Source organism: Scyliorhinus torazame, chromosome 24 (genome assembly GCF_047496885.1).
Source record: "Scyliorhinus torazame isolate Kashiwa2021f chromosome 24, sScyTor2.1, whole genome shotgun sequence".
Classification (NCBI taxonomy): domain Eukaryota; kingdom Metazoa; phylum Chordata; class Chondrichthyes; order Carcharhiniformes; family Scyliorhinidae; genus Scyliorhinus; species Scyliorhinus torazame.
Window position 1 is genome coordinate 10,562,434 of NC_092730.1, and position 12,014 is coordinate 10,574,447.

The 12,014-nt window shown below is 57.8% G+C and overlaps 1 protein-coding gene across 1 annotated transcript; it reads left to right on the forward strand.

Moving 5' to 3' along the window:
* Nucleotides 1-1,428: 1,428 nt before the first annotated feature.
* LOC140400090 (BBSome complex member BBS1-like) lies at nt 1,429-9,063 on the forward strand. The gene is made up of 4 exons (XM_072489564.1): nt 1,429-1,550; nt 5,145-5,221; nt 6,719-6,753; nt 8,776-9,063. The coding sequence occupies exons 1-4, from the start codon at nt 1,519-1,521 to the stop codon at nt 9,061-9,063; spliced, it is 432 nt and encodes a 143-aa protein (XP_072345665.1). The 5' UTR covers nt 1,429-1,518.
* Nucleotides 9,064-12,014: the final 2,951 nt, after the last annotated feature.

The window sequence follows — 12,014 nt, forward strand, 5'->3', positions numbered from 1 at the left end:
AGATACAGACGGGTTGGTCAAATGGGCAGAAATGTGGCAGATGGAATTTAACCCTGAAAAGTGTGAGGTGATCCACTTCGGAAGGAGTCATGTGACGAGGGAAAATTCAATGAATGGAACTACACTGGGAAGTCCTGGGGGACAAAGGGACCTTGTCGTGTTTGTGCATAGATCTCTGAAGGCGGGAGGGCAGGTTAATAGGGGGGTGAGAAAGGCATATGGGACACTTGCCTTTTTCAATTGAAGCATAGATTACAAAAGCAGGGAGGTCCTGTTGGAGCTGTATAGACATTTGGTGAGGCCACAGCTGGAGCACTGTGTGCAATTCTGGTCACCACATTATAGGAAGGATGTGAGTGCAGAGGCGATTCATCAGGATGTTGCCTGGGATGGAACATTGTAATTATGAAGAGAGGTTGGATAGGCTCGGACTGTTTTCTCTGGAACAGAGAAGACTGAGGGGCGACCTGATCGAGGTGGACAAGATTATAAGGAGCATGGACAGGGTGGATAGGGAGCAGCTGTTCCCCTCAGTTGAAGGGTCAGTTACGAGGGGAACACAAGTTCACGGTGAGAGGCAGGAAGTTTAAGGGGGAGTTGAGGAAAGACCTTTTACCCGGAGGGTGGTGAGGGTCTGGAACGTGCGGCCTGGGAGGGGGGTAGAGGCGGGTTGCCTCAAAGCCTTTAAAAAGTAACTAGATGAGCGCTCGGCACGTCATAACAGTCGAGGCTGTGGGCCCAGTGCTGGCAAACGGGGTTAGGGAGACAGATCAGGTGTTTGTCATGTGACAGAGCAGACTGGATGGGCCGAAGGGCCTCTTCTGCGTCGTATCATTCTGTGATTCTGCAATTCGGTGAGGTTAGGTGGGGTCACGGGTTTACAGGAAAGGGATGGGGGCAGCGGGGTCGGGTGGGTTGCCCGATCCAAGGGGCTAGTACCGACTCAATGGACCGAATGGCCTCTTCTGCGATTCGGTGAGGTTATGGGTTTACGGCGATGGGACATGGGGGGTGGGGGGAGAGCGGGGCCGGTCGGGGTGCCCATTCCGAGGGGACAGTAGCCACTTGAAGGGCCGAATGGCCCTCCACCTGACAGGCCCGGGGGGATTGGCTGATGGCAACACATCAGGAAAAGCCACCGTCCCAATGCCTGGGGGTGGAGGAAGGAAACGGGGTGACGGTTCCCACCCACAGTCCCCCCCCCACCCCGACCCTGAACCCAGCCCTCCCCTCCCCATAAAAACCCCATCTGGGTTCAGCAGAGACAGGGCGGAACGTCTGTGCGGACGCCAGGGAGCCAGGGGAAGGCTAGAGTAGGAAAACCGGAAATCAGTGGGGGACGGATATGGAGGCCGGACAGGAAACCGGCCGGAAGGGGAGGCGGGACCAGAAGTGCACAGCGATGAAGGGACCGGATATGGAGGCGGGACCGGAAGTCATCCGGGGAGGAGCCGGAAGCTGACCTGGGACCGGGTCGGAAGCGCCGTTGCCCTGGCGACGGGGCCCAGCCGGGCGGTGATGGCCTCGGCCGGGGCTCAGGGGAGGGAGACGTGAGTGAGAGAGACCCCGCCCCCCCACCAGCATCACCATCAGCACCCCCTGACCCTCCCCACCGACCCGTGACCCTCTCAGACCCCTGAACCCCCACACTGACCCCCATCCCCCTTGACCGCTCTCTCCCCCATCCCCCTTGACCGCTCTCTCCCCCCATCCCCCTTGACCGCTCTCTCTCCCCCATCCCCCTTGACCGCTCTCTCCCCCATTCCCCTGGACCGCTCTCTCCCCATTCCCCTTGACCGCTCTCCCCCATCCCCCTTGACCGCTCTCTCCCCCATCCCCCTTGACCGCTCTCTCCCCCATCCTCCTTGACCGCTCTCTCCCCCCATCCCCCTTGACCGCTCTCTCCCCCCATCCCCCTTGACCGCTCTCTCCCCCATCCCCCTTGACCGCTCTCTCCCCCCATCCCCCTTGACCGCTCTCTCCCCCATCCCCCTTGACCGCTCTCTTCCCCCTTGACCGCTCTCTCCCCCCATCCCCCTTGACCGCTCTCTCCCCCATCCCCCTTGACCGCTCTCTCCCCCATCCTCCTTGACCGCTCTCTCCCCCCATCCCCCTTGACCGCTCTCTCCCCCCATCCCCCTTGACCGCTCTCTCCCCCCATCCCCCTTGACCGCTCTCTCCCCCATCCCCCTTGACCGCTCTCTCCCCCATCCCCCTTGACCGCTCTCTCCCCCATCCCCCTTGACCGCTCTCTTCCCCCTTGACCGCTCTCCCCCCCCTTGACCGCTCTCCCCATCCCCCTTGACCGCTCCCTCCCCCATCCCCCTTGACCGCTCTCTTCCCCCTTGACCGCTCTTCCCCCATCCCCCTTGACCGCTCTCTTCCCCCTTGACCGCTCTTCCCCCATCCCCCTTGACCGCTCTCTTCCCCCTTGACCGCTCTCTTCCCCCATCCCCCTTGACCGCTCTCTTCCCCCATCCCCCTTGACTGCTCTCTTCCCCCATCCCCCTTGACTGCTCTCTTCCCCCATCCCCCTTGACCGCTCTCTTCCCCCATCCCCCTTGACCGCTCTCTTCCCCCTTGACCGCTCTTCCCCCATCCCCCTTGACCGCTCTCTTCCCCCTTGACCGCTCTCTTCCCCCATCCCCCTTGACCGCTCTCTTCCCCCATCCCCCTTGACCGCTCTCTCCCCCCTTGACCGCTCTCTCCCCATCCCCCTTGACCGCTCTCTCCCCATCCCCCTTGACCGCTCTCTCCCCATCCCCCTTGACCGCTCTCTCTCCCCATCCCCCTTGACCGCTCTCTCTCCCCATCCCTCTTGACCGCTCTCTCCCCCCCATCCCCCTTGACCGCTCTCCCCATTCCCCTTGACCGCTCTCTCCCCCATTCCCCTTGACCGCTCTCTCCATTCCCCTTGACCGCTCTCTCTCCCCCATCCCCCTTGACCGCTCTCTCCCCCATCCCCCTTGACCGCTCTCTCCCCCATCCCCCTTGACCGCTCTCTCTCCCCCATCCCCCTTGACCGCTCTCTCCCCCATTCCCCTGGACCGCTCTCTCCCCATTCCCCTTGACCGCTCTCCCCCATCCCCCTTGACCGCTCTCTCCCCCCATCCCCCTTGACCGCTCTCTCCCCCATCCTCCTTGACCGCTCTCTCCCCCATCCCCCTTGACCGCTCTCTCCCCCATCCCCCTTGACCGCTCTCTCCCCCATCCCCCTTGACCGCTCTCTCCCCCATCCCCCTTGACCGCACTCCCCCATCCCCCTTGACCGCTCTCTCCCCCATCCCCCTTGACCGCTCTTTTCCCCCATCCCCCTTGACCGCTATCTCCCCCCATCCCTCTTGACCGCTCTCTCCCCCATCCCCCTTGACCGCTCTCTCCCCATCCCCCTTGACCGCTCTCTCCCCCCATCCCCTTGACCGCTCTCCCCATTCCCCTTAACCGCTCCCTCCCCCAACCCCCTTGACCGCTCTCTCTCCCCATCCCTCTTGACCGCTCTCTCCCCGTCCCCCTTGACCGCTCTCTTCCCCCCCATCCCCCTTGACCGCTCCCCCCATCCCCCTTGACCGCTCCCCCATCCCCCTTGACCGCTCCCCCCATCCCCCTTGACCGCTCCCCCCATCCCCCTTGACTGCTCCCCCCATCCCCCTTGACCGCTCCCCCCATCCCCCTTGACCGCTCCCCCCATCCCCCTTGACCGCTCCCCCCATCCCCCTTGACCGCTCGCCCACATCCCCCTTGACCGCTCGCCCACATCCCCCTTGACCGCTCTCCCACATCCCCCTTGACCGCTCCCCCATCCCCCTTGACCGCTCCCCCATCCCCCTTGACCGCTCTGCCCCCTGTTCGTTGACCAGTGCCCCCTTCCTGTGACTTCTCGCTGCCCACCGTGATCTCTTGACACCTCCACTTCGTCTCTCACCCGACACCACCACCCGTCACCTTCGCTCCGTCTGATACCCGCAGCGGGAGTGGCGGCACGTCCGGGAGGGAGAGCGAGGCAGGGAGAGAGTAGAGAAAGTACACGCGCGGGGAAGGGTCTCAAACGTGGAACAGCAGACGGACAAAAGTCCGAACGAAAGTGTGATCGAAATGGAGGAACCTGGATGAGAAACAGGGAGCTGGAATCTGAGAGGGACAGGAGCGGGTCAGGGGGAGACTTGTCATTCTTAACTCTGCGACACCGAGATTACCAATTATTTAAACAGGATATGACCTAAATGCTGAGCAGCCTGGGGGTGCTTCACACTGGCTTGAGTTAGCCTCTCTTAGGGTGACATACTCCAGACTCTTTTTAAAATTGAGAGTACCCAGTTCATTGTTTCCAATTAAGGGGCAGTTTAGCGCGGCCAATCCACCTACCCTGCACATCTTTGGGTTGTGGGGGCGAAACCCACGCAGACAAGGGGAGAATGTGCAAACTCCACACGGACAGTGACCCAGAGCCGGGATCGAACCTGGGACCTCGGCGCCGTGAGGCAGCAGTGCTAACCCACTGCGCCACCGTGCTGCCCTATACCCCAGAATTTTAATTGGGGTGGGGGGCTAGACAGCATTCGCCGGTCCCCCTCTCTCTAATTGACATTTGTATATTTAACAGTCGATGTGGAGGCTTCAGAGAGGGGGCAGAAGAGATTTACCAGAATGTTGCCTGGTATGGAGGGCATTAGCTATGAGGAGCGGTTGAATAAACTCGGTTTGTTCTCACTGGAACGACGGAGGTTGAGGGGCGACCTGATAGAGGTCTACAAAATTATGAGGGGCATAGACAGAGTGGATAGTCAGAGGCTTTTCCCAGGGTAGAGGGGTCAATTACTAGGGGGCATAGGTTTAAGGTGAGAGGGGCAAGGTTTAGAGTAGATGTACGAGGCAAGTTTTTTACACAGAGGGTAGTGGGTGCCTGGAACTCGCTGCCGGAGGAGGTGGTGGAAGCAGGGACGATAGTGACGTTTAAGGGGCATCTTGACAAATACATGAATAGGATGGGAATAGAGGGATACGGACCCAGGAAGTGTAGAAGATTGTAGTTTAGTCAGGCAGCATGGTCGGCACGGGCTTGGAGGGCCGAAGGGCCTGTTCCTGTGCTGTACTTTTCTTTGCTCTTTGTTGATAGCTCGTTGACGATTCTCTTATTATGTTGACAGCAATGAGTCCAGTGAGAAGTGGCTGGATGCCCATTATGACCCAGTGGCCAACCTCTACACCTTCTCCTCCTGCGTGGGTAGGTGCGCTGTCTGTTTACGCAGAGATCTCGGAGGGTTATAGGGGCTGGAGGAGGTTACAGAGATAGGGAGGGTTGTAGGGGCTGGAGGAGGTTACAGAGATAGGGAGGGTTGTAGGGGCTGGAGGAGGTTACAGAGATAGGGAGGGTTGTAGGGGCTGGAGGAGGTTACAGAGATAGGGAGGGTTGTAGGGACTGGAGGAGGTTACAGATAGGGAGGGTTGTAGGGACTGGAGGAGGTTACAGAGATAGGGAGGGTTGTAGGGGCTGGAGGAGGTTACAGAGATAGGGAGGGTTGTAGGGACTGGAGGAGGTTACAGATAGGGAGGGTTGTAGGGACTGGAGGAGGTTACAGAGATAGGGAGGGTTGTAGGGGCTGGAGGAGGTTACAGAGATGGGGAGGGACTGGAGGAGGTTATAGAGATAGGGAGGGTTGTTGGGACTGGAGGAGGTTACCGAGATAGGGAGGGTTGTAGGGACTGGAGGAGGTTACAGAGATAGGGAGGGTTGTAGGGGCTGGAGGAGGTTACAGAGATAGGGAGGGTTGTAGGAGCTGGAGGGGGTTACAGAAATAGGGAGGGTTGTGGGGGCTGGAGGAGGTTACAGAGATAGGGAGGGGTGCAGGGACTGGAGGAGGTTACAGAGATAGGGAGGGTTGTCGGGGCTGGAGGAGGTTACAGAGATAGGGAGGGTTGTAGGGGCTGGAGGAGGTTACAGAGATAGGGAGGGTTGTAGGAGCTGGAGGGGGTTACAGAAATAGGGAGGGTTGTGGGGGCTGGAGGAGGTTACAGAGATAGGGAGGGGTGCAGGGACTGGAGGAGGTTACAGAGATAGGGAGGGTTGTCGGGGCTGGAGGAGGTTACAGAGATAGGGAGGGTTGTCGGGGCTGGAGGAGGTTACAGAGATAGGGAGGGTTGTAGGGGCTGGAGGAGGTTACAGAGATAGGGAGGATTGTAGGGGCTGGAGGAGGTTACAGAGATAGGGAGGGGTGTATGGGCTGGAGGAGGTTACAGAGATAGGGAGGGTTGTAGGGGGCTGGAGGAGGTTACAGAGATAGGGAGGGGTGTAGGGGGCTGGAGGAGGTTACAGAGATAGGGAGGGTTGTAGGGGCTGGAGGAGGTTACAGAGATAGGGAGGGTTGTAGGGGCTGGAGGGGGTTACAGAGATAGGGAGGGTTGTAGGGGCTGGAGGAGGTTACAGAGATAGGGAGGAGGCTGAAATTTATCATCCTCTCTCATTTGCAATGTAAACTGTCACAATTCAGTTACTCACTCTGGCCAGTAGGTGGCTCACGTCCTCAGGTTTCTGTTCGTTAAATGACTGAACAACACTGGGGAAAATCTCCTGGAAAACGTCTGCGATTCGCCCATATTCCCCTCTCCCTGATGCAGAGCGCTGCGATTGTGTACGAGTGTCTGTCCGTCAAAATTGGATGGTGCAGAGAGATGTAAAACCTCAGGGAATGAGCTACTAACAAGGTCTCTCTTCCTTCACTAGTGCTCGCAGACCTTCATGGAGATGGCGAGAATAAGGTGCGGGAACTTTATTTCTGCTTAATCATTGAGGTGTGAGCATTGGCAACGATTGTGGTCATTCTTAAATTGTGTTAATTCTGTCCCGGAGAAGGATTTCAACTTTACAGAGCTCCCTCCGCACTGTCCCCATCAAACACTCCCAGGACAGGTACAGCACGGGGTTAGATACAGAGTAAAGCTCCCTCCGCACTGTCCCCATCAAACACTCCCAGGACAGGTACAGCACGGGGTTAGATACAGAGTAAAGCTCCCACTGCACTGTCCCCATCAAACACTCCCAGGACAGGTACAGCACGGGGTTAGATACAGAGTAAAGCTCCCTCTACACTGTCCCCATCAAACACTCCCAGGACAGGTGCAGCACGGGGTTAGATACAGAGTAAAGCTCCCTCTACACTGTCCCCATCAAACACTCCCAGGACAGGTACAGCACGGGGTTAGATACAGAGTAAAGCTCCCACTGCACTGTCCCCATCAAACACTCCCAGGACAGGTACAGCACGGGGTTAGATACAGAGTAAAGCTCCCACTGCACTGTCCCCATCAAACACTCCCAGGACAGGTACAGCACGGGGTTAGATACAGAGTAAAGCTCCCTCTACACTGTCCCCATCAAACACCCCCAGGACAGGTACAGCACGGGGTTAGATACAGAGTAAAGCTCCCTCCACACTGTCCCCATCAAACACTCCCAGGACAGGTACAGCAAGGGGTTAGATACAGAGTAAAGCTCCCTCTACACTGTCCCCATCAAACACTCCCAGGACAGGTACAGCACGGGGTTAGATACAGAGTAAAGCTCCGTCTACACTGTCCCCATCAAACACTCCCAGGACAGGTACAGCACGGGGTTAGATACAGAGTAAAACTCCCTCTACACTGTCCCCATCAAACACTCCCAGTACAGGTACAGCACAGGGTTAGATACAGAGTAAAGCTCCCTCGATGCTGTCCCCATCAAACGCTCCCAGGACAGGTGCAGCACGGGGTTAGATACAGAGTAAAGTTCCCTCTACACTGTCCCCATCAAACATTCTCAGGACAGGTACAGCACAGGGTTAGATACAGAGTAAAGCTCCCTCTACACTGTCCCCATCAAACATTCTCAGGACAGGTACAGCACAGGGTTAGATACAGAGTAAAGCTCCCTCTACACTGTCCCCATCAAACATTCTCAGGACAGGTACAGCACAGGGTTAGATACAGAGTAAAGCTCCCTCTACACTGTCCCCATCAAACATTCTCAGGACAGGTACAGCACAGGGTTAGATACAGAGTAAAGCTCCCTCTACACTGTCCCCATCAAACACTCCCAGGACAGGTACAGCACGGGGTTAGATACAGAGTAAAGCTCCCTCCACACTGTCCCCATCAAACACTCCAGGACAGGTACAGCACGGCTAGATACAGAGTAAAGCTCCCTCTACACTGTCCCCCATCAAACACTCCCAGGACAGGTACAGCACGGGGTTAGATACAGAGTAAAGCTCCCTCTACACTGTCCCCATCAAACACTCCCAGGACAGGTACAGCACGGGGTTAGATACAGTGTAAAGCTCCCTCTATACTGTCCCCATCAAACACTCCCAGGACAGGTACAGCACGGGGTTAGATACAGAGTAAAGCTCCCTCTACACTGTCCCCATCAAACACTCCCAGGACAGGTACAGCACGGGGTTAGATACAGAGTAAAGCTCCTCTACACTGTCCCCATCAAACACTCCCAGGACAGGTACAGCACGGGGTTAGATACAGAGTAAAGCTCCCTCTACACTGTCCCCATCAAACACTCCCAGGACAGGTACAGCACGGGGTTAGATACAGAGTAACGCTCCCTCTGCACTGTCCCCATCAAACACTCCCAGGACAGGTACAGCACGGGTTAGATACAGAGTAAAGCTCCCTCTACACTGTCCCCATCAAACACTCCCAGGACAGGTACAGCACGGGGTTAGATACAGAGTAAAGCTCCGTCTACACTGTGTAACTGCAGTGGGCTGTGTTTCTGTGTTGGTGTAGCTGATTGTGGGTGACCTGGGCACTGGACTTTACAACATGAAACTGAAGGTGTACAAGGGAATCACCATGCTGTCTGAGCACACCCTGATCGATCTGCCGACAGGAGTGGTCGCCTTCCTAATGGACACGAACGAGCCCCGGACCCCGGCTGTGGCAGTGGCCTCCGGACCCTACATCTACATCTACAAAAACCTTCGTCCCTATTTCAAATTCACCCTCCCGCCTCTCGAGGTCAACTCCCTCGAACAGGATGTGTGGAACCAGGTTAAGGAGGTAAGGACAGTTTAAAATCATTATCCACTTCTGGTGTGGGGCGTCGGTGCAAACCAGAATCGGCGATCGTGGCCGGGGACCGTTTACCCCCGTCCAGAGTGTGTGAAAGACAGCCCTCCCAGAGTGCGGCTCTCCCTCAGTACTGACCGTCTGACAGTGCGGCTCTCCTCAGCACTGACCTCCCAGAGTGCGGCTCTCCCTCAGTACTGACCCTCCCAGAGTGCGGCTCTCCCTCAGCACTGACCCTCCCAGAGTGCGGCTCTCCCTCAGCACTGACCCTCCCAGAGTGCGGCTCTCCCTCAGCACTGACCCTCCCAGAGTGCGGCTCTCCCTCAGCACTGACCGTCTGACAGTGCGGCTCTCCCTCAGCACTGACCCTCCGACAGTGACGGCACTCCCTCAGTACTGACCCTCCGACAGTGCGGCACTCCCTCAGCACTGACCCTCTGACAGTGCAGAACTCCCTCAGTACTGACCCTCTGACAGTGCGGCACTCCCTCAGTACTGACCCTCTGACAGTGCGGCACTCCCTCAGTACTGACCCTCTGACAGTGTGGCGCTCCCTCAGTACTGACCCTCTGACAGTGCAGCACTCCCTCAGTACTGACCCACTGACAGTGCGGCACTCCCTCAGTACTGACCCTCTGACAGTGCGGCGCTCCCTCAGTACTGACCCTCTGACAGTGCGGCACTCCCTCAGTACTGACCCTCTGACAGTGCGGCACTCCCTCAGTACTGACCCTCTGACAGTGCAGCACTCCCTCAGTACTGACCCTCTGACAGTGCGGCGCTCCCTCAGTACTGACCCTCTGACAGTGCGGCACTCCCTCAGTACTGACCCTCTGACAGTGCGGAACTCCCTCAGTACTGACCCTCTGGCAGTGCGGCTCTCCCTCAGTACTGACCCTCTGACAGTGCGGCACTCCCTCCGTACTGACCCTCTGACAGTGCGGCACTCCCTCAGTACTGACCCTCTGACAGTGCGGCACTCCCTCAGTACTGACCCTCTGACAGTGCAGCACTCCCTCAGTACTGACCCTCTGACAGTGCGGCGCTCCCTCAGTACTGACCCTCTGACAGTGCGGCACTCCCTCAGTACTGACCCTCTGACAGTGCGGAACTCCCTCAGTACTGACCCTCTGGCAGTGCGGCTCTCCCTCAGTACTGACCCTCTGACAGTGCGGCACTCCCTCCGTACTGACCCTCTGACAGTGCAGCGCTCCCTCAGTACTGACCCTCTGACAGTGCAGAGCGCTCCCTCAGTACTGACCCTCTGTCAGTGCGGCGCTCCCTCAGTACTGACCCTCTGACAGTGCAGCACTCCCTCAGTACTGACCCTCTGACAGTGCGACACTCCCTCCGTACTGACCCTCTGATAGTGCGGCACTTCCTCAGTACTGACCCTCTGACAGTGCGGCACTCCCTCAGTACTGACCCTCTGACAGTGCGGCACTCCCTCAGTACTGACCCTCTGCAGTGCAGCACTCCCTCAGTACTGACCTTCTGACAGTGCGGCACACCCTCAGTACTGACCCTCTGACAGTGCAGCACTCCCTCAGTACTGACCCTCTGATAGTGCGGCACTTCCTCAGTACTGACCCTCTGACAGTGCAGCACTCCCTCAGTACTGACCCTCTGACAGTGCGGCACACCCTCAGTACTGAGCCTCTGACAGTGCAGCACTCCCTCAGTACTGACCCTCTGACAGTGCGGCACTCCCTCAGTACTGACCCTCTGACAGTGCGGCACTCCCCCGGTACTGACCCTCTGACAGTGCGGCACTCCCTCAGTACTGACCCTCTGACAGTGCGGCACTCCCTCAGTACTGACCCTCTGACAGTGCGGCACTCCCTCAGTACTCACTCTCTGACAGTGCGGCACTCCCTCAGTACTGACCCTCTGAAAGTGCGGCACTCCCTCAGTACTGACCCTCTGACAGTGCGGCACTCCCTCAGTACTGACCCTCTGACAGTGCGGCACTCCCTCAGGACTGACCCTCTGACAGTGCGGCACTCCCTCAGGACTGACCCTCTGACAGTGCGGCACTCCCTCAGTACTGACCCTCTGACAGTGCGGCCCTCCCTCAGTACTGACCCTCTGACAGTGCGGCACTCCCTCAGTACTGTCCCTCTGACAGTGCGGCACTCCCTCAGTACTGTCCCCTCTGACAGTGCGGCACTCCCTCAGTGCTGACCCTCTGACAGTGCAGCACTCCCTCAGTACTGACCTTCTGACAGTGCGCCACTCCCTCAGTACTGACCCTCTGACAGTGCAGCACTCCCTCAGTACTGACCCTCTGACAGTGCGGCACTCCCTCAGTACTGACTCTCTTGACAGTGTGGCACTCCCTCAGTACTGACCCTCTGACAGTGCGGAGCTCCCTCAGTACGAACCCTCTGACGGTGCGGCGCTCCCTCAGTACTGACCCTGAACCCATTGTTTAATTAGTTCAGCCCCAAATGGAGGGTGATGTCCTGTTGAATGCTGTAGACGCAGGGACAAGTTGAGAAGCTTGTTGAACAGGAATCCAAAATCCTGGGCTCTCCGAATAGCCACACAGAGTACAGCAACAAGGCAATGATGTGAAACCCTTTCTCAACCCGGGTTAGACCCTGGCTGGGGGACAGGGTCCAATCCCGGTGCCCAAACATCAGGAAGGTCGTCGAGGCCTCGGAGTGGGCGTGGAGGCAGATTTTCTAGAATGTTCCCGGAGGGGATGAGGATTCAGTGAATGTGGAGGGAGACGGGGAGAAGCTGGAATTGTCCTTCCTCGGAGCGGAGGAGGTTAAGGGGGGGATTGAATTGAGGCGGCGTTCCGAATCAGGAAGGGGTTGGATAGAGGCGACGAGGAGAAAGTGTTTCCCAGTTGGCGGGAGGGTGGGTAACCCGAGATGAGGAGAATGTATTTTTGACACAGCGAGTTATTGTGATCGGGAAAGTTCTCCCTGAAAAGGGCGGCGGAAGCA